This window comes from Anastrepha obliqua, chromosome 5, assembly GCF_027943255.1.
Source record: "Anastrepha obliqua isolate idAnaObli1 chromosome 5, idAnaObli1_1.0, whole genome shotgun sequence".
NCBI lineage: Eukaryota > Metazoa > Arthropoda > Insecta > Diptera > Tephritidae > Anastrepha > Anastrepha obliqua.
The window spans coordinates 13,178,358-13,202,296 of NC_072896.1; the positions used below are offsets into that span (position 1 = coordinate 13,178,358).

Genomic DNA, 23,939 nt, shown 5'->3' on the forward strand with positions numbered 1-23,939 from the left:
GGGTTGTGTACAAAAAAATACTCTTACGCATAAATTCAGTTATAAATCAATTCATCAATTTTTTAGTCCAAATATAAATGTTTTACGCAAAGAACTGTTATTGACATAACTTTTCCATACTCATATATGAGTATATGTATGTGTATATGTAAATATGTATATATGTCAATATGTCCACTATAAAAGCCAGTCACATGGAAACGTTGATGTTTCACAGATTTTAATCTGTTTGCAAACACCATCTGCTTAAGTGGAAAATCGAGTCACAATGTGAGCCAACACTTTCAAAAGCAGCTTTGCAAAAAGTGTGACAGTCAAGCAGTACTTTTAAAAAACGTATGCCATATATATTTTTTTTTTAATAGTTGAACCGAAAATATTGTGGAAATATTTAAATGCTCTTTTTTTTTGTTTTCCCTGCAGTTTGTTAGCAGAACATTTATTTGCCTTTATTCTCTGTCGAAATATTTGGTCAATTGATAAAGCAGGAGGAAAATTAAATATGAGTATTTGCTTTGTGATGACACGGCTAATTTTTGAAAAAAAAATTTATATAAAGTTTGTAAAGAAAATTATAAAAAAAAAATTTAAGCTACGCAACTGGATGGGTTTCAGTGATTTTAGTGTGAAAAAAATGACGAGGAGGGGTAAAAGGAATATTTTAAACTGGTTTACCCAGATCAAGCAGCAAATAAAGGGTGTAATTCCATTCAACGGCGATCGCAACAGATGCGTTATAAATGATTTTTTCGACCAAAATATTAGAAGCGTGGACTTGGAAGATCTCTTATTTCAGCCAGATGAAGCGAAATGCCACACAACTATCGAATAATCGATCTTTTGCGCGCCTAGTTCGGCAGTCGTATTATCAGGCATTTCGGCGAAGTCAATTAGTCACCTCGGAGCTGCGATTCGACATCATTAGGCATTTTTTGTAAGATTCCGTGCAAAAGCGTTGTTATGTGAACAATTCATTACCGATTCAGGTCCTTAAGGTGAGGTTGAAATTATCACCAATGTACAGAAAAACTGTCTTAAGGTAATGCGCTTCTACGAACCCAGCTGAGGCAGACACAAAAATGAATTCGTATTCCATAAATAAAGCGAATGTTTTCTCTTTCCAATAAACCAGCAAAATATCGAAATAAATTTATTTTTATTAGTTTTTAAATTTTTATTTTGAAAGAGAAACCACCCCATCGAACAGTAGTCGCATGTCCACATATACACGTGCATACCTATGTATGTGTACACTATTCATGAGCGATTGAGTTTCCGTGCAAACATTTCCGATTGCACCGACAACAGGGCGAAACAGCTTCCTTATTTCTTTACTAATTGAACTAAACAATAACAACATAGAGTTAAATAACCACACTAGTGCCACACAAGTTTGGAAAATACGAGTATTGCTGGGAAATTTACAAGCTCTTGTACTGCGTGTGCGATTTTCCAAAACAGCTCAAAGTGAGAAAACCATTTTGCAGGAATGCAACTGAAAAAATTGTAGAACCAAGCGTTGGAACACTAGCAAAACTATTCTGAAACTCTACTTTGCCACTAAATGCATACATACAAATGCACATACATGCGTACCTCTAAACATATATTTGTATGAAACGATGAGTTACTGCTGTTTTACCCCTTGTTTCTTTATGCCTTTTACTGCCACTTGCTCCGGGGCAGCCTTGCCGTTATGGCAGCTAGAAAACGTAGTAGTAGCGTTGAAAGTCGACTGTGGAGTGCATTAGTTGCTCCATAAATTATAGAGTTTACAAAATATTGACAGCAAAAAGCCATAACAGCAGCAGAGAGCAAAAATAAACCAGAAACAATCAGAGTAATTGCAGCAAAGCTTAAATGTTTGGGAAAAGAGGCGAAAGACTGTATTTTTATTAGAAATTGCGGCGCAACCGTTGCCATAAGGATATATTGTAATATATATTTACTGCTAGTTTACTCTTTTCCATTTACTTCAAGAAGGCAAGATTTTTGCCACTGCTTTGCTTTGTCAATTAGGTGTTGTAGTAAATTTTCCTGCGCTTAGCCTTGTGCTGGGATAGTTTGAAGTAAAATGCTTTATAAAATAAATATAAGAATGTAAATATGTATACATATAGTTATTTGAACGAACGTTTATATCAGCACACAGCAAGTTTAAAAATACTCATAATATACTCGTACATACCTAAGTATCTACGTAATCAATAGAAGCACTGAGAGCGAAGTAATGCTCCAAGCCAACATTTCTCTGCTGCAAACCTTAAAAGCAAATTTATGTTTAGAAAGTATTTTAAAAGAGAAGTTTAAAAGAGCAATGTGGCGGTCAAAATAATAGCACCACCACATGATGCAAAGTTCTGAAATTTTTTTCATTAATATACATTTCTTTATAAAAATGCAGCCCGTACCGCACACAAAAACCATATAATTTAAAGTTCGAAACTTTGTTCAAATTTATTTAAAAATATTATATTTACTAAACAAAAAATTATATAACTTAAAGTTTCAAAAAATTATGTAACTCAAAATTTAAAAAATTATGTAAATCAAAATTTAAAAAAATATAAGTCAATATTTCAAACACTTAAGTCAACATTTTTCGAAAAACTTTTGAGGTTTAAATAGCTCAAAAGTGGCTCAAAACGGCTCAAGAATTCGCGTTGAATTTTTTAATTTTTTTTTTTATTTTTTTACGAAGCTCGAAATTTTTTATACACGTACGTATTTTTTATACGTTTCTTGCGGAACGTATCTACCGCATAAAAACAGAACCTACTGTATACAAAAAATGCGCTCCGCTATAAAAAAAAGTGAAAAATAAAAAAAAATTGCTGGCCACTTTAAACCAAAAGTCAGTCAAAACTTAACGTAAAATTGAAATTTTGATGTATATTTGTTGAATTTTTTTTTGTTAATTTTATAAGGAGTTTGAAACCTTGAGTTTTATGATTTTTGTTCTAGTATGAACTTAATTTTTACACAAAAACAAAAAAACATGAAAAACAAATAAAAGTAATAGTTTATTGAAATACATAGAAAATTTTTTTAAATTTTGTGAAAAAATTGAATTTTTGAGTTCCATAATTTTTATTGTAATATGAAATTTATTTTCACGTAAAAGAAGAAAAGAAGAATTGAGAAAAAAAATAAAAAGTATTTTGTTTAAATAAATGGAATTTTTTCCACAATTTTCTAAAAAAAATGGAAATTTGAGCTTTACAATTTTTGTTGTAATATTAAAATATGGACATTATTTTTACAAAACAAAAAAAAAAGAAAAATTAAGAAAAAAAAAAGTAATTTTTTTAACTAAATAGGAAGTTTTGAACATTTTGTAAAAAAATTATATTTACAATTTCATAATTTTATGAAAATAATTTTTACAAAAAGAAAAGAAAAGAAAAATTGGGATAAAAATAAAATGTAATTTTTTTTAAATAACGAGAATGTTTTTGAATATTTTGTAAAAAAAAATATCTTTTAAGTTTCATAATTTTTGTTGTAATATTAACATTATTTTTCCAAAAAAAAACAAAAAAGAAAAGAAAAATTGAGAAAAAAAATAAAAAGTAATTTTTTGAAATAAGGAGAAAGTTTTTGAAAAAAACCGATTTTTTGAGTTTTACAATTCTTGTCGTAATATGAAATTGACCTTTACAAAAACAAGAAAAAAAATTGGGAAAATCCTAAAAAGCATTTTTTTAAATAAATAAAAATTTTTGAAAATTTTCTAAAAAATTGAATTTTGAGTTTACCAGTTTTTGTTGTAATATGAACATTATTTTTACAAAAAGAAAAGAAAAATTGAGAAAAAAATAAAAAGTAATCTTTCGAATAAATAAATTTTTTTTCGAAATTTTCTAAAAAAATTGAATTTTTGAATTTTCCAATTTTTGTTGCAATACTAACAATATTTTTACAAAAAAAAAAACCACAAAACAAAAAAATTTAGAAAAAATTAAAAGTAATTTTCTGAAATAAATAGAAATTTTTTGAGCATTAAAAAACAAAATGAATTTTTGAGTTTAACAATTTTTGTTCTAATATGAACATTAATTTTACCAAACAAAGATAATAAAATTAAAAAAAGTAATTTTTTGAAATAAGTGGAAAAAAATTGAATTTTTGAGTTTCATAATTTTTGTTGTAATGTGAATTTTATTTTTACAAAAAAAGGAAGAAAATTGAAAAATATTAGAAGTAATTTTTTGAAATAAATAGAGTTTGTTTTTTAATTTTGTAAAAAGATTGAATTTTTGAATTTCATAATTTTTTTTGTAATATGAACTTTATTTTTACAAAATTTACGAAAAAAACTTTTTTTTTAATTTTGCATACAGTGTGAAAAGTTCTACGATATCGAGTTTTAAAATTTTTGTTGATACATAAAATTAATTTTTGTAAAAAAATTTAAGAAAAAAATGCAATTTTCAAAGGGAATAATTTTTTTTTTAACTTTGTGAAAATTTCAAACTTTGGGTTTCATAATTTTTCTTGTCATATGATCTTTATTTTTATTAAATTTATAAAAATAGTAAATAAATTGAAAGGAAAGAAATTTTTTTCTTCAATTTTGTTGTAATATGAATTTATTTAAAAACAAAAACCCAATAAAAAAAAAATTTAATAAATAGCAATTGTTTTACTAAGTGCAAAATTTAGAACTTCATAATTTTTGTTGTAATATGAATTTTATTTTTATAAAAAAAGACAAAATTAAAGAAAGAAATAAAAACATTTTAAATAAATAAATAAATATTCATTTTTTTAATTTTGCATAAGATTGAAATTTTTTGTTGTAATATGAGATTTATTTTTATGAGAAAACGAAAAAAATAAAGAGTAATTGTTTTATATACAGCAATTTTTTTTTATTTTTTTTTTTAAGTTCGAATGTTTTGCGTTTTCTTTCACTATATTTTAATGAAAAAAATTTAGGGGGTTATATATCATACCTTGTGTTGGACTAAAAAATCGAAAATATTTTATGGCATATTCTAAAAGTACATCATCTTAAATTCAATAAATAATAAATAAATTCAAAAAATCATAAAGATCGGAGTACTAGAACGAAAGTTACAGACCGTGGAAGCGCGCGACCTTTCTTGGAACGAGATGTGCACGCAAAATTTAGACGCGATTATCCCGAATGCGGAAACTTTTCTAGCCATATATATATGCTCATTAAAATCTGATGTCCAAACTATTCATTCGCGGCTTATGTTTACTGACAAAGCAAACCTTTAAATGCCTTTTTCTCAAAATTGTGTTTTTAGATATGGTTATCACTGTAACTTAAAAACCGCTTGGTAGATTTCAATAAAATGTATACTGCTTTTGAAAAACATAAAAAACTCGTGTCTGGTTGAAGGATTTTTTTTTTCAAAAATTTCGATATTTTTTAAACAAATAATAGACGGGTTTTTTCTCGAAAATCTGAAAAATATTTCCTGAGGCAGCCATATTGTTAATTTTGAAAAAAGAAGCTTCGATCAGGCATAAGATTATCTATTAATTAAACTAATTTCCAAGGTTAGGTTATGGTGGTAGTCGGTATGCACGACCAACTCACTTAGACCTTACAGGTCCGTTGTGATACCACTGTACTGCACGGGAACCCCATTTACCTTCCTTCGTGGAACCATTTTGTGGCTCTTATGAAACGTAGTATTGATGCCAACCCCACGCCAGACAGCTCTATAAGAAAATTAAAAAAGTATTTACCTAGACAACCTGCTCTGATTTTAGCTAAAGCTGGACAATTGCAAAGGAAATGCTCGACTCCTGCTTCCTCTTCCTTATCTCGACAACTTCTGCAATATTCATGGGAGAAAACTCCTAGTCTTGAGGAATACCTGCCAAAAAGCCAATGACCGGTTACACATACTACGACCTTCGAGATATTGTCTCTTGAGAGACTAAGCAACTCGTTTGTTCTTTTCTTGTTTATTTGCGGCCATAGTAGCCTAGCTGCTACACATGTATCTTCATTTCTCCATGACCTATTGGCCCCTTGGATAATTTTGTTTTTTATTATTAGTTTACTTGTGGCCATGGGTATTCCAATGGTATTTTTATCGCTGGGCAGTTGAAGAGCAGTACCTTTTCTGGCTAGCTCATCGACTTCACAGTTTCCCTCAATATCTCTGTGCCCCGGAACCCAAATAAGACTGACCTTGAATGCATTCCTGTGCAACCTTCGGTCTGAGTATAACCGCATTCATTGATTTGATGGCCGCTTAGCTATCCGAGAATATATTTATAGTCGTTTTTGTTATCGCATGCGTATTTAGATATGCAGCCACTTCTTTTACAGCTAGAACCTCTACCTGATAGATGCTTCTGTACTCTGGTAGTCGAACGGATAGTTCCAGTCCTAATTCCTTCGAGAAATCTCCATAACCAACCTTATCGTCTAGCTTGGAACCATCTGTATAAAAATTTAATCTCTCCCTCCTCCATGTTATTGGTGTCTGCCACTGCTTTCTTGACGGTATACTCGTTTTGAAGAGCCTTTCGAAGGTGAGTCTAGGAGAAGAGTAGTCTATTTCTTCTTTGTGACTATTCAGATAGATAATTTCCAAGGACTTGTGATGATCACCGCAAAGGGCTTCTGGAGAAACGGGCTGCACACAAACAGCGATAACTTTTACAATAATTAATTTTTTTTTTTTGAAAGTTTGCTAAAGTCAAGTCGAAACTCCACGTATTAATGCTATGTTTTTTTTTGTAAAATAAAGCAATTGATTAGCAAAAACCAAAAAAAAATGTGAACCGTCATGGGACGCCTGGCAGATGTGAAACATCGTGTGTGTACAAGTAATATGCATAAAAGATAATATTATTACAGGAATTAAATATAGCCTAATGAAAAAATGGAGTATTACGAATTTCTTACAGAAAATGGTAACTTTATTATATCAAAATTTGATATTAATATCAAGCCACAATTTAAATATTTTCATCTGTGACTTCAGTAATAGTTATATTCGATGTTTCCTCTGCCGGTATTACTGTGACGATTGGTCGATGATAACTAAAGTACGTTACAAAAGTATTGAATGAAATATTATCAAGATATCTCACAAATACAGTATCTATTGTTGTTCCATATTTGGCAGTAGATTCTCTTGGATTGTTGTTGATTTGCAATTGAAATTCATTTTGAAGTGTACTTTGAGTGCTGAAATTTTTTGAATTTTCAGGTGGCGCAAAATTAATCATCCACTTTTGTATATGAAAATTATTAAATAAAATTAAAAAAAAATTAAATAAAAAAATGACTTTGAGTGATGAAATTTTTTGACGCTTCTGGTGGCGCAAAATTAGTTATCCAGTTTTGTATTTGAAAATTATTAAATAAATTTAAAAAATATATATTAAATAAAAAAATGATTTTGAGTGATGGAATTTTTGAATTTTCAGGTGGCGGAAAATTAATCATCCAGATTTGTATTTGAAAATTATTAAATAAAATAAAAAAAAAATTAAATAAAAAAATGGCTTTGAGTGATGAAATTTTTTGAATTTTCAAGTGGCGCAAAATTAATCATCCACTTTTGTATTTGAAAATTATTAAATAAAATTAAAAAAAAAATTAAATAAAAAAATGACTTTGAGTGATGAAATTTTTGAATTTTCAGGTGGCGCAAAATTAGTCATCCATATTTGTATTTGAAAATTTTTAAATAAAACTAAAAAAATAATAAATAAAGAAATTATATTGAGTGATGACCTTTACGCCCGCCATTGCTTATCTGTTTTTGTACAGCAGCTCTACACTTCACAAATTTCAATTATGATTGACGTACTGCACTATTTGTAAAAAATATAAATAATCCGATGGCATGATTAATTTTGTGTCACTTTGTATGATAATCAAAATGTGTCTTTAAAATATGCCTTCCTCCATAGGCTTAAACTTTTTATTCAATTTCAACTTTTGCTCATTACGAGCTGGCATATCTCGAATTTGCTATAAAATAAGTTTGCACTTTTCATTTCGAATTAATAAAGCAATAAATTTGGCATTGCAAAATTGTTCCACTTGGTTTAAATAATTGAGTAATGAAACTTCTTTCTGCTGTGGCTCTGCTTTCTGTGACCTTTTGATGTTTTTCAACTCAAACACTGACCTTCGTACAGAGAGCGCGCCTCAAAGGTCTTCACTCTAGCCAGCCTTCCAGTTTCCCATGAATTCTCTGTAATCGAATTCCTATTATCTACATAGCAAATTACCGAACACATTCAAAAACACATAACGCACCAACATTTACTAAGCACTCACGAGCATCCAACTTGCCGCTCTTTAGCAACTCTACATTTGTCTCTCTAACATGGCACACATACCTACTAACACACTTTAACCCACATCATTTGAGAGTTGTTCCTTTGAAATTGGCTTAGCACTTCTCATACTACTACACATAAATACTACTACACACGGCAAGCGTCGCCACGCCAACGATTCGGTTTACAAGTGAGCCAATATATGTTTCACATCAAAATGATTGAAAGTAATCATTTTTTTGGGGCCTCTGACTACCCCTAACCCCTAATTTACTCAGCCACAGCGCAAATTCAGGGGTAAGCATCATTTTTTTTTTTTGTTTCTTCTTTTTGCGCCATCCTTGATCGCCAATTCTTCGCAATATCACTTCATTTATTTCATGACGCTTGATAAAGTCGTCAAATAACTGCAGTGATTTCAACGCTTTAAATCATGAAAAATCAAATACCATTTTATGGCATTATCAAGTGCTTGTAGACAAAGTAGTTGCGTAGTTGTACCGCCTTCTAGCGCACTTGGCTATAAAATGTGCATTAACAGCGAACTTAACTTCACTCGCGACATTTCGCTGCTTGCCAATTCCCTCGAATATAGTAGCGATCTGACCTCGCTCACTATTTTAAACGTTCACGCATTTTCATTTATCTCCGCCCATTGCAACAGCAATCAGCAAGAGTGCGCCGGCTCTTGCACTTAACTGTGACATAATTAAAAGGAAATTCCGCCAAAAGTTGGAAAATTAAGAAATGCAACGTTAATTTAACGATTCCTGTTGTAACAAATTGTGCGGCATTAAGGGCAAGAGAGAACAAAAGAAAAAAGAAAAAACATTAACACCCACAGTAATAACGGCATTCCACAGCTAACCGAAGGGTTTTAGTCAATTTTTCACAGACTCATGGGGCCACTGTTTTCCCCCAATTTCTTTCACACTATCGCTTTTACCTTCTCTTTCTTGTAGCTCACTCGAGCGCTTGGTTAAAAATTTTAACAAGTCATAAAAATGTGCGCATGAGCTTCATAAATACACACATACATATCTACATATCTGTAATTGTATACCATAAATGCTTGTGTGTGTGTGTATGTGTGCTTGTGCTGCTTTTTGAACTGTAGCTGAACTATAGCGCGAGTATTCTTTTATGTTGTGTGATCACAAGTCAAATATTCACCACACAGAATATGAGCAGAGAAGTATATTCTTCCACCGCCCTCCTCCTCCTCCCACGCTTTGTAAGTAATAATTTTTAAGTCGCTGAAAGTTTGGTACTCCATACTTTTGGTATACTTTGCGCCATCTCCACACTCTCTGTCTTAATTCCTTCCTTCATTTCACCATTTCACTGGACTCCAGTGCAACAGAAATTTTATAGCGTACTAATTTCTCTGCTGTTACGCCCACTCATAAGACGTTGGCAAAGAAACCTACGTACACACATACATACACATCAACATATATGCGCGTCAGTGCTTATGACAGCATTAAAGTCGCATATCAGTTAATAGTTGTGGCAATTCTATACAACTTTACACTTGTCGTCTTCTATGGGGCCACTTAATATCTTTCGCTTTTAAGTTGAAACTGCGCGCTAACTAGAATTTGAGAAATTACGTGCGCTCGAGTGCTTTCATTAGGTATGTAATTAGTAGTTTGTTGTTAAAAAAGTACTAAAATACTTAACTGTGCATAATGTTGGCGATTGTGCATGTAGCTACTTGGGAAAATGTATCAGGGCTCACATACAAGCCACAAAATGCAATTTCAATCTAACTAAAATAAAAATAGAATAAATTATTTAATGAGTATTGGGCAGCAAAGTAGTATTAGCAATTCTTCTGAACTTTATTTTTATTACTGAGCGATTGCATGTCAAGTGATCCAAGTGTCTTGGGCACTATCGTCAGACTTACTGGAAATTAGTTCATTTGTAAGCTTGAATGTTATGAGAAATAAAATGAGAAAAATTTTGAAAAAAATTCAATAATTTTCTAATTTCATCAATGCTAAAAATGTGGGTGTACTGTTTTTTGACGTAACGGAAGTAGTAGTTGTATTTGATTTATTTCATAATATTTATAAAATAGTTATTATGATAAATTATTTCATAATACTTACTTACGTAGTTGGCAATAAACTCGAAACAGACGTAAAATATGAATTCCCAAACATCGTGCACACTCGTCTCTTCGGCAAACCAACCTACAATACAACCTTATAGTCCGGGAGCCAGAGGTCGATTTTGGACTACGTTTTTATACCGTTAAATTCTTGACTATACTTGTGATTTAGCTTTCATGAGTAACAAAAGTGAACGTCAGCTGGCGCACCCGCGGTGGGTATGATTGTGGGAGGGTAGGAAACGTTTTATACCGACTGAAATTTTTTTCATTTAAAAAATTTTTAACAACTCATTTAATACCGGCTGAAATTCTTTTTATGTATTGTTGGCATTTAGTAGAATAAAAAAATAGTCAGCTGCGCCGTAGAAGGGGGGAAATACGTCAGCTAAACGCAATGATACATTCTTGCTTCGGCTGACGGTTCTCCCACCGCTATAAATGCTATAAACACTATTATATTTTCATATGTGTCCAAAATTATGTAAAAAAATTTCAATCGGCATAAAGTAGTTTTACTTTTTAATTTATTTTACAAGTTCGCCTGTTCGGCTAACGTATTTTCCCCCCTCTACGGTGCAGCTGACTATACACAAATAAAATGTCAGTCGGTATTAAATGAGTTTTTAAAATTTTTTTTCGTCACGTTTCGCAGCATCCCGCGCACGTACCCACCGCTACTGGACCAGCTGACGGTTGGTTTCGTCATCCATTGGATGGCGTCTGCCTTCAGTATTAAAATCAGTCGGCATAAAATGAGGAGGTCAAAATGACCCCTGGCTCCCGGACTATTATAAGCTCTATGGATATATTACACTTTTCAGTTGTATTCGTTCTATTCGTTATTACCGAACAAGGAAGACACTATCACTGTTACATTATACTCGTATGCTAATAAAAACGATTTGCTGCTAACGAACATATAAATTTACTGCCTACTAAGATTTCATAGTAGGCATTACAATCAAGTGCGTTTGGTAGGCGAAATTTTATAGATTAAAATAAAATATTTAAGCAAACGGATTATGTACGTATTTACTTACATACAAAAACATAAAATCAAATGGATTGATTTGTTCCCTATTACTTAAACTTATTTTTAACAGTATTGTAATCCAAGCTTACAAGTTAAGTTACAGACAGAGTGGAAGCAAAGCCGACGGCAGCGAATATGAAGACGAAACCGAAGATAAATTTGCTTGCGTTGCGTTCAAGCTGGCGAGGGAATTGCCGACAGTATGGCTGCGGAGCCGAAGGCGAAAAACAGTGCAGCAGTAAACATATGAAAGTGATCACAGTGCAAGCGAAGACGAAGATGAAGACGTTGCGGTCAGGTCGAAACTGTGCAGTACTGTTCTCAAAGACTAGTCCAACTGTGAAATAATGGAAATGTTTATGACAGTACAATTGATTAAAATAAACTATCAAGGATTTAAGAAATACTGTGAATGGGTTTTTGTCTCATTTTGAAATGGATCCGCAGGGGTCTCATAGAAGAAGGATTACTTCTCTTAAAGAGTGGATTGTTCTTTTAGTCCATAAGTTCGTGCGTATTTTACCCATAATTTCACTTTTATACGATTTTTGAATACAAACAATTATTCGCGGAATATAACGGAACTATTTATGTTTTCTTTGATTCATTGTGCATTCAACAACTGATTTTAATCGCGGATAGAAGCACGTGTTGTTAAAAACTAAAGGCGTATAAGAGGCATATTTTGTATTTTGTCGTGATAACGTCTTATAATTCGATTTAACAGGCTGCACGCACGAAAAAATGTGTCGTTACCTTGCTCATATGTAGTTACCTTGCTCATTAGTGTTACCTTGCTCATATGTAGTTACCTTGCTCATATTAGTGTTACCTTGCTCATATGTAGTTACCTTGCTCATATTAGTGTTACCTTGCTCATATGTAGTTACCTTGCTCATTGCATTGAATGAACTGCAAGCGAAAGCGCGGAAGGAACGACAAAGCAAACAAAGCAAACGAACGGCAACGTTCGACATCTTGCTCTCCCCTACTTAAGTTAGCGTATATATGTATGTATATGCGCATATGTACATATATAAATTCACGTATTTGTATTGGCATATGCCTTCTTATTGATTATTATTAATTTGATTTACTTGAAGAATTTAAAATAAAACCAAGTTTGTTAATAATACCTGTTGTTTTAATGCTATTATTATTATTTTTTTATTATATCTGAAGGAAAAAATGTATGGTAATATTTACCATATCTATACTAATATTATAAAGAGGAAAACTTTGTTTGTTTGGTTGTAATGAATAGGCTCAAAAACTACTGGACCGATTTTAAAAATTCTTTCACCATTCGAAAGCTACATCACGAGTAACATGGATTATATTTTATTTTGGAAATTGGGCTCGAGATATAGGTCAAAACGTGGACCCGGGTAACCTTCGGATGTGTATGTACAATATGGGTATCAATTGAAAGCTGTTGATAAGTGCTTTAATACGGGGTAATTTTCATACCTATTGATGACTAGAGTCTGGAAATATATGCCAAAACGTGGACCCGCCGTGTCTTTGCACCGAATTAAACCAAACTTACACACATTGTTAAGTAGGTATTGAATATGATTTCCGTATAGTTTGAATACCTATTGGTAGATAGGGTCTCGAGATATAGGTCAAAACGTTGACCCGGGTAACCTTCGGATGTGTATGTACAATATGGGTATCAAATGGAAGCTGTTGGTGAATGCTTTAGTTCAGAGTATTTCCATCCGCTCCGTGACTAGGGTCTCGAGATAGAGACCAAAACGTGGACCCTAGAATGTGTTTGTACAATATGGATATCAAATGAAAGCTGTTGATAAGTGCTTTAATAGGGGGTAATTTTCATACCTATTGATGACTAGGGTCTGGAAATATATGCCAAAACGTGGACCCGCCGTGTCTTTGCACCGAATTAAACCAAACTTACACACATTGTTAAGGAGGTATTGAAGATGGTTTCCGTATTGTTTGGGTACATATTGGTAGATATGGTCTCGAGATATAGGTCAAAACGTGGACCCGGGTAACCTTCGGATGTGTATGTACAATATGGGTATCAAATGGAAGCTGTTGGTGAATGCTTTAGTTCAGAGTATTTCCATCCGTTCCGTGACTAGGGTCTCGAGATAGAGACCAAAACGTGGACCCTAGAATGTGTTTATACAATATGGATATCAAATGAAAGCTGTTGATAAGTGCTTTAATACGGGGTAATTTTCATACCTATTGATGACTAGGGTCTCGAAATATATGCCAAAACGTGGACCCGCCGTGTCTTTGAACCGAATTAAACCAAACTTACGCACATTGTTAAGTAGGTATTGAAGATGATTTCCGTATAGTTTGAATACCTATTGGTAGATAGGGTCTCGAGATATAGGTCAAAACGTTGATCCGGGTAACCTTCGGATGTGTATGTACAATATGGGTATCAAATGAAAGCTGTTGATAAGTGCTTTAATACGGGGTAATTTGTTATGTTATGTTATGTTATGTTATGTTATGTTATGTTATGTTATGTTATGTTATGTTATGTTATGTTATGTTATGTTATGTTATGTTATGTTATGTTATGTTATGTTATGTTATGTTATGTTATGTTATGTTATGTTATGTTATGTTATGGTATGTTATGTTATGTTATGTTATGTTATGTTATGTTATGTTATGTTATGTTATGTTATGTTATGTTATGTTATGTTATGTTATTTTATGTTATGTTATGTTATGTTATGTTATGTTATGTTATGTTATGTTATGTTATGTTATGTTATGTTATGTTATGTTATGTTATGTTATGTTATGTTATGTTATGTTATGTTATGTTATGTTATGTTATGTTATGTTATGTTATGTTATGTTATGTTATGTTATGTTATGTTATGTTATGTTATGTTATGTTATGTTATGTTATGTTATGTTATGTTATGTTATGTTATGTTATGTTATGTTATGTTATGTTATGTTATGTTATGTTATGTTATGTTATGTTATGTTATGTTATGTTATGTTATGTTATGTTATGTTATGTTATGTTATGTTATGTTATGTTATGTTATGTTATGTTATGTTATGTTATGTTATGTTATGTTATGTTATGTTATGTTATGTTATGTTATGTTATGTTATGTTATGTTATCTTATCTTATGTTATGTTATGTTATGTTATGTTATGTTATGTTATGTTATGTTATGTTATGTTATGTTATGTTATGTTATGTTGTGTTGTGTTGTGTTGTGTTGTGTTGTGTTGTGTTGTGTTATGTCATGTTATGTTATGTTATGTTATGTTATGTTATGTTATGTTAAAGTATATGTTATGTTAATGTTAACTCATTCTCTATATCCATACAAAATATGTATCAAACAAATAAAATTAAAATTTTCTTTTGAAAAATGCAACCATTCAATCAGTATTTTCTTATGACGTTATCACGTTAAACTATCGTCAGTAAACCGACTTTGCAGACAACCTCTTTTTTTATATAAAAGTGGTAAAAATGCAACAACTGCTGCTGTAGAAATGAACACTGTTCACGGAGAGGATACCGTGAGTGTAAGGACTGCGCAAAAGTGGTTTTCAAAATTCCGAAGTGGTAACTGGGACGTGGAGGATGCTCCGCGCGGGTCGTCCTGAAGTCTTTAACTCCGACGCCTTGCTCGAACTCGTGGAAGCTGAGCCAAATTTGACTGTCGATACGATAGCTCAGAGGTTAAATTCATCGCATGGAACAGTTCACAGACACCTGGTTCAGTTGGGAAAGGTTTCAAAGCTGGGAAAATGGGTTTCGAATAGACTTTCCGTCGCCAACCTTCAGCAGAGAGTGAATGTGTGTTCTCAGCTGCTGCAACGGCTTGAAAATGAAAGTTTTTTTAACCGTATCCTTACTGGTGATGAAAAATGGGTCCTTTACAATAATCCTGTTCGCAAATGCCAATGATTAGATAAAGATAAAACACCACAACCGACCCATAGAGATGGCCTTCACCCCAAGAAGATTCTCCTGTCTATTTGGTGGGATATGGCCGGTATTGTTTATTATGAACTTCTGGAACCAAACCAGACGATAACTGCTGATTATTATTCCCATCAGCTATCAAACCTGAATGAGGCACTTAACAAAAACCGACCGTCATTAGTGAATAGACGTAAAGTTTTGTTTCACCACGACAACGCAAGACCTCATACCGGAAGGCAAACATTAGGCAAGCTGAACGAGCTCGGATGGGAGCTAATGCCGCATTCACCATATTCTCTGAATGTTGCACCTTGTGATTATCACCTTTTCCGTGGACTTCAATCCCATATGAGCAACAAGAACTACTCCTCAAAAGAAGCTATAAAGAGGGATATTGAAGCGTATTTTGGTTCCAAGGACACACAATTTTTTGAGCAGGGAATTAAAAAATTGCCTAAACGTTGGGAAGACATTGTAAATAATGAAGGAAAATATATTATTGATTAATAAATACTTTAAACATCTTTTTTATTAATTTTAAAACCACCTTTAAAAAACGCACGAACTTATGGACTGACCTGATACTTTTTATGCTTTGATTTTAGAACTTAAGGCCCTAGTAATCGAAGCTCCTACCTACTTTATTTCATACTTTGAATCATAAGGATATGACTAATACAAATAAAAGTAACTTAAAGTAAATAAAATCCTACGGCTTTCACTAAATTACAAAACCATTTTCCTCTCTCATTCCAGGTCACCGACTGGGGTGTCGAGCAATGCCGGTCGCTGCATGTACACATCAAATCACCGCCACGCCTGCGCGTTGATCCGGCCAGTGTGACACTGCAACGCGGTGATTCACTGCGCGTGCGTTGCCTGTCACCCGGCAACGATGACATCAAACGCTACGCTCAACTCGGCTACAGTTGGACACGCAACGGCGTACTCTTTCAATCGAATCCCGCCACGGTGATGTGGGAAGACCTTTATCCAGATGGCAGCATACTGAAAATTAACAACATACAAGTGAGTCGTAAACACCGAAGGCAAAGCGTTGCAGTAATACGCCTTTAAAGCCTTATATTTATTTAAAAGGCATTAAAGTTGTTCATTTTACTTGTTTTGGGATCATTTTTTCAATGCGTTGTACAAACTTTTAAATCTTTCTTTTTCTTCACACAACTTTCATTCACACAGAAATCCGCCGAGTACACTTGCATTGTCTCGAATACGGTGCGTCCCGTATCAAAGAGTGTCTACATAACTGTTATCGACCGCAATGCGGTGCATGTTTGTCACAGCGATACGCTCTACGGTGTCCGTTGGCCGACAAGCGCACCAGGCGCTGCCATTGTGGCCGATTGTCCGCGCAGTTTCGAAGGTCACTCGCGACGTATCTGCGAAAACCGTGACACAGGCAACTCGACATGGTTGTTACCCGATTTTTCGCTTTGCGTACACGATCAACTTTTGGAGATTTACAATAAATTCCGTGCATTAAGCGCCGGCTACCAACAGACCAACTCATCAGCCATACTGAAGGCATGCTTTGCATATACAGTTAAGCGGCAGAAGCGCTTTTTGCCTGGTGAGGCGGGATTTCTCATCGATATGCTGCACGAGGTGAGTACCGGAGGGAGTGTACGAGGGGCTGAAGTTATTGAAGCACAAAGGGTTATACACTTATGTACTTATGGAATGCTTGAGTGGCCCAGAATGCAGCGAAAAACAACGGATGCAGGCAAATACATTTAAAGCAAAAGCAAATGCTTTTTGTATTTATTTAATGTGTGTCAAGCACATAGCGGCATTGTTTGGCGAATGTTAACGTGCACTTCGAAAACGCACTCATCGTAAAAATGTCACGTATACGCCATGTGCGCGCTGCATCAAAGATAAATTCGGCGACTGAATTCGGCAACCGCAATTTGCTTTAAAAATTTTTGGTTTAAATAATAGTAAATGTTTTTGATGAGAATTGGTTACACCATTTTTTAGTTATCTGCATTGCAAAATTTTTGAAAAATTTTATAAATCTTTAAATAGCCGCCATGAAAAAAGTGACTACATATTATAATTTTTCAAAACAATTCTGCAATAGATGCTCGCTAACAAAAATTGAAACAACTATTCAGCTACTAATTTTTCGGAATTGCACCCCGAGACTTGAGAGTTGAATTTTCTTTGGCGCAACACCAGATACCCCCTCTTTATTAATATTATTAATATTATAAGGGAATTTAACACTACAAAGAGCTGAAAGTTTTATTGTGCCCCCTTCATGGATTTAAAGTATTTCTCTGAGTCCAAATTTCGCAATACATTTTAGTATTTTCCCCCTTTTATTGAATTTCATTTCCTCTTCTAGTAAAACACAAAAAAACAAACCAGCTTATAAACTTTAATACCTAAAACTGCCTTCACACGCCATGCAGGAAACGCTTCAAGGTAGCAGCCTCAAGCTAGGAAAATGAAAACGCTGCATCTCAATGAGGGGACATCAGTGCCACTTGCAGTGGGTGCACACCAGTATGAAAGTGTAAAAAAAATTTGCCCCCGTAGGCCACTCTGAGGTAGATGTTGAGTGTAGGATTAGCAAATCTATTTGATCTTTTGCCAACCTCGCGCTCTTGTGACAAAATAATAACATCAGCTTTCATACAAAATGCCGCATATTTAACCCTAAGGCAAATCTTTCCCCTTTATGGTTGCATCACACGGAAAGTAACCGCAGAAATCACGAGACGCCTGCAAATTTTTTGACCAGGTACAACATCTAACTCAGACAAGCTAACCAAGTGGACGTGGAAATTGAAATTCGAAAAAGGAAGTGGAGAGGCCAGTGATGATAATGTTGTTAAGCACGCCCTGTTTGGAACCCTTTCCAACAAGCTAGTCTAAGAATGGGTAGACCACGTACCACCTGGAGACGCTCAAGATAGCTTGGAATGAACTTGGAAATAACTGAGATATACGAGTATAGCTCAAAGCTGTGTCCGTTGGTAGTCTGATGACTTTTATCAATTGATGTACCCTTTAAGTAAAAAGAGTAAACAAATCGGTCCCTTGAGTAACATTTCAAAATCGTGGGCGTACAAGGAAAATATATTATTTTTAATCATTTTTGAAGTCGAATATCTTGAAAATAGTGAAAGTTTGGTCATCATGTTATGAAACCAAAGTAATTAGAAGAAGCTCTAAAAACTAAGTACCTAGGGCGACATTTTATAAACCTTTAGGCATAGTTACAAAGAAGTATTGTATTTGTATTATTTTGAGTTTTGCGAAAATTTTGAAACTAAGGAAACGAATTTTGACACCTCGGCATGAAACTTTTGATGTTCGGGTGTGTTTGTCTGAGGAATCGCAAATTTTGTCTGACGGTAAATTTTATGTGGTTGAAGTCACTGGGAGTTTTCAAAGTCCAACAGTTCTCACAAATGGCAAAGTGGTATTCAACAAGCAAACCTATTTTATTTTTTTGGAGCAGGTCGAGTGCATAGAGAACAGAAGAAAATTAATGCAACTATAAAGCAATCCAATTGGAGTATTCCGGAAATCTGTTAGACCTCAAAAAAATTCTAAAAATCTGTTACGAACAAAAACAACCAAATCCATCAACAAATAAAAATTCCAAAAAATCTATTACTAACAAAAAGATCAAGTAACACATACTTCTGCTCAAATATGAACGAGACTTTATCAATAAAACGGTCCGCGGATGACATATGGCAAAACTAAATTTTTTGTTGGATGGTAGGACTGTTGTAAGCTTACATGGCAAATTTCAGCTTGATATGTCACATAGTTTGTTTTCTGTGCTACTGTAAACAAGTCAAGCTCGAGTGTGTTCTTCGAATTTAACGATGGAAATTCAAGTTGAACAAAGAATTTGTTTGAAATTTTGTTATTCCAACAAAATTTCGGCTTCAGACGCCTTAAAAATGTTTCAGACAACCTATGGGGACTCTGCTCTATCGCGTGCACGTGTTTTCCAGTGGTACAAATCGTTCAAAGAGGGTCGTACATCAACCCAAAAAACCACGCCAAAGTCGCTCAAAAATTAAGGTTATGCTGACTGTTTTTTTCGATTACGAAGGTGTGGTGCACTCGGAGTTCCTTCCGCAAGGCCGATCGGTTAACGCTGGATATTATTTAGACGTTTTAAAGCGTTTGCGCGAGAACATTCGTCTTAAAAGGAAGGAATTGTGGGACAACAAGTCATGGTTCTTGCATCACGATAATGCACCAGCTCACACATCACGTCTTGTTCGCGATTATTTGAACAAAAATAATGTTAATATCGTTCCGCAAGCACCGTATTCGCCTGATATGGCTCCATGTGACTTTTTCCTGTTTCCCAAGCTCAAGTTGCCGCTCCGTGGAAAACATTTTGAGACAATTAAAGTCATAAAAGAGAATTCGAAGAAGGAACTGAAATCCATACCGAAATCGGCCTTCCAGAAATGCTATGATGATGTTGGCATATGTGTATCGCCTCCAATGGTGATTACTTTGAAGGACATAAAATAAAAATTGAACAATAATTAACCGTTTGTGTTTTATTAAATCAGTCTCGTTCATATTTCAGCAGAAGTACATGCGATCCCGATCGAAATATAAATACAGTGAAACCTCGCTTGGGCGAGCACTCACCGTCAGTCAGCTTTGGTCCGTCTACCCGATAGATAAGATTTGGTATAGAAAAAGATGTCTGCTCAAGAGATAAATGTCCGACTAATAGAGGTGTCCGTTAAAAAAGATTACAATATAAAAAGTGGTTAAATTTTAAGGGCTGGTGTTGATTTTGAATAAAATACAAATTTTTAAAGAAATTATTGTTATTTGTCTTTACTATGAAAAAATTGGTATGGCTCAATTTTATATGAAACATAATATTGGCCAGATAGCCGCCACGGCCTCGGCGGCACACCTCCAAAGACCACCAAATCCAAATAGTTCCTTATCTAAAGGGTGGTTAAGTTTCAAGGACCGGTATTGATTTTGAAGAAAATAATTTTTTTATTTTTTAAATTATTGTCATTGTCCGCCGCGGCCGCGGCGGCACCCCCCACATTTAAGTGAAATTCAATGTTAATATTCAAACAACTGAAAGTTTCAAGTAGTTCAAAAATCGCGTTGATTTTTGAAAATTTTTTCTGCTGCCTGTGTTTTCTTAAAAACAAAAAATTTGGAGTATGCATTAAATGGCCTACCAAAACAAATCCCAAAACACAGTTTGATTATTAACCTACTAGAAACCTGCACTTTACAGCTACAAACTTGCATACTTGAATTTTTTTCTGAAATTCATATAAAGTTGGAAATTTTGATGAACATTTACCGAATTTTGAAACATTTTGAACAATGTTTGAAACTTTGCCTTACCTGGCCAAATTAGAATACCCTCGTGGCCAGCTGTACGGGCATATTAATGAATATCAAAGGTGACATACAACAGCTGCCCTATAAAAATTTGCTAAAAAAAAGCATAGACGCCATGCAACAGCATCTACATAACGCGATTGCTCTAGCGGTATTGAATTAATAATATTTTCCATAGACCTTATGTTACTTCAATAATACATTTTTCCATCTTACGCGCATAAACCAAATAAATCTTTAAGAGCGTTATTTTTTCAAAACCCCTACTCCTTTGAAAAGTATTTCCACATGCGCGCCTGTTTGTATGCAAGAAAATGCACTGCTTGAAATGCTTGCTAGCTGAATATAAATGACTTCGCTTGCAACCGTTACCACGCGTGGTTAGTTGCTCTCCCATCGGCACATTTCACATAACCGCACATTTCTCCAGGTACCACCTTGCCACAGCAATCACCAACATATTTACCCTTCCGCCGTGCCAGTGGCTTTGCCACTGCTTTACGAGCACATCACCCAAAATGCCAAGCAAATGCACAAAAGGAAATATAAAATAAAATCTAAAAATAACAAATTATATAAATAACGAAAATGGCAACTCAACTAAGAGGCAAAAAAGTCTCTCACAGGCCAATGTTGATGATGACGGCAACGGCCACGGCGACGACGACAAAAGTTCCTTTTGTTCGGAAAGTGCAATTTTTCATTCTAATGCACTTACGGATTCATAGTAGCTACAAAAATTTGATCATATTTTCCTTAGCCTTTGCCTTTACATAACCATCACTTTTATGTGAAAATGTTTTCGTGTACACAAATATTTATTTACATACGAGTGTGTATGTATGTGTGCGTGCGAATATTTCTACTAGGGACTTTTCACCTCCTAAAGTATGGCGAATTGCATACAAAGAAGAGCAGAAAAAACCGAATTATAAAAACAAAATTTATAGTCGCCTGAAGAAAATTTAAGTTTATTAGATTTCACTTTTGTCGAAAGCGATTTGCTTTCACTTATTCTCTTACACTTTTTGCTGTGTGTAGCCAACGTTTGGGTCTTGAGAGCGCTTTTGGCAGAGAGTTGAAGAAGCTTTTTATAAGAATGCGTTCTATACTCACACATGGCGCAAAACGATTGAAGGTAAGTGTAGGTATATATGTACATAACTAGGTTTACATAAACTTTGCATAAAATATATGAACTGAAATTTTTTTAAAATTCAGATATTCGAGAAAAATATCATTGAGTCTTTTATTGCAGGCGAAGTATCATATAAGACTCATGACTCGAAATTGAGCTCAGATTGGATTGAATAAAATTGTGTCAATAAAATCTTTTATTATTGAAGTATTAGAACTACAGCCAGAAATTGCTGAAAATTCACTATCGCACAATTATTGACTAAATTTCTACTAAAAATCAATAACTCAATTAAATGCTAATCGGAAAGCGCCAAATCTGGTGAGTAAGCCGCATGCACCAACTGTTGTCAATCGTACGTCTCCACCAATTCCCGGGTCGCTCTTGTTCGATGTGGCGGTGCATTGTCATCAAATGAGTTCATGCGGCACCTACCTTAGACAACCATTTCGACCGCTTGCATGTTGACAGGTCATGAACGACATTGATGGGGAGTCCATCACAGCCCTCACTCACTCTCGGCGCATGAATGTCTACATAAGACATTCACCAACCATAGCAGACAGAGTGTTTCAGTTGATTTGCAAGACCTGCGTTCAAGTAATACAATAATGGACTTTTTCAGTTAATTAATATAAAGCCTTTCACCTAAAGATTTCCGTAGAGAGGAGTAGTCTATTGATGAGGGTGCCTTGCAATCTTCTCTTGCTAAAACAAAAAACTTAACTATCCTGAATAGACACCACCATATCAAAATCTCTTCACTTATCATCTTAAATCAATTCATGTAACATCTGTTTTCTGCGAATCTACACAAAGTGAAGTTACTGGAGGAATTGATTTCTCTTTTTTTTTGTTTTCTTGAGAATTGTTGGTGTGAATATCCGAGTTTTTTTTTTTTGTTTATTTGCTTATCCAAAAAAATTTCCAATTTGTTATGATCATTAATTTTTGTGTGATATTCAAGTTTTGAACCTACATAAATTTCAAAATGACTCTTGAATCCTTTAAACCTTTAAAAGTTTCATCAAAAAATTCAGAATTTTTTTTAAGAGATTTTTATTAACTTCTCTCTCCAGGCATAAACATATAAAGCTACGAAAGCGCTTAAAATATTTTCGATAAGAATGAATATAAAAATCATTTGCTATCAACCGGAAAAAGAGTTTTGAATGAAAAAAAAATGAAAAAAAGTTAATTATGTTAAAAATTAAATGAATTTAAAATATAAAAAAACAGTTTTTTAGATGTTTAATAATTTCAAATAAATTAAAAAACTAAAAAAAAAGATGTAAGTAATTTTAGAAATTTAATAAATTTAGAGACATATAATAAAATTTAAAGGGATTCCCAATAAGGGGTGTTATTTTGATATTCAAAGAAAAATGCAATTTTTTAATATAAATGATCGGATGTTTCTTTCATTATAAAGAGGAAGGTATGCCGTTAATAGCGGAAAATAACATTAGGCAAATGACGCCACGACCACGCTTACAGGACAATATCTTTTTCATGAAATTTTCCATAACCGAATTGCAAAGTGGCTGCCCTATGTCCTTGATAGCCTCACGAATTCCATCTTTGAGGTCTGGAATCGACCCTGGGCTGTTGGCGTAGACCTTATGTTTCACGTGGTCTCAAAGAAAACAGTCACAAGGTGTTAAATCACAAAATCTCGTGGCCAATTGTGTTCACATCTTCGAGAGAAAACACGGTCCGAAAACTTTTCCCGTAAAATATCAATAGTTTCGTTGCTTGTGTGGCACGTACGCCGTCTTGTTGAAAATAAACGCTGTCCAGATCAATACCATCCAATTCCGGCTATAAAAAATTGTTAATCATCTATCGATAGCGCAATTCATTCACCAATAACACCTGTTATTGAAAAGCTCTCTACTTAAGGTTTAAAATGACTCTTAAACTTTCTTTTCACTCTTTGACTCTTAAACCTTTTGAATCTTTCAAAGGCCCACCAAAAAATTCGGAATTTTTGCCAAAGATGTTTATTAC

At 33.8% G+C, this 23,939-nt stretch overlaps 1 protein-coding gene across 1 annotated transcript in view; it reads left to right on the forward strand.

The window, feature by feature from the left end:
- Positions 1–23,939, forward strand: part of LOC129247446 (uncharacterized) — a 311,844-nt gene that overhangs the window by 139,350 nt on the left and 148,555 nt on the right. Inside the window, exons 5-6 of the mRNA XM_054886576.1 lie at positions 16,160–16,432; positions 16,604–17,029. Coding sequence (XP_054742551.1) covers positions 16,160–16,432; positions 16,604–17,029 — 699 coding nt within the window. The remainder of the gene's footprint in view (positions 1–16,159; positions 16,433–16,603; positions 17,030–23,939) is intronic.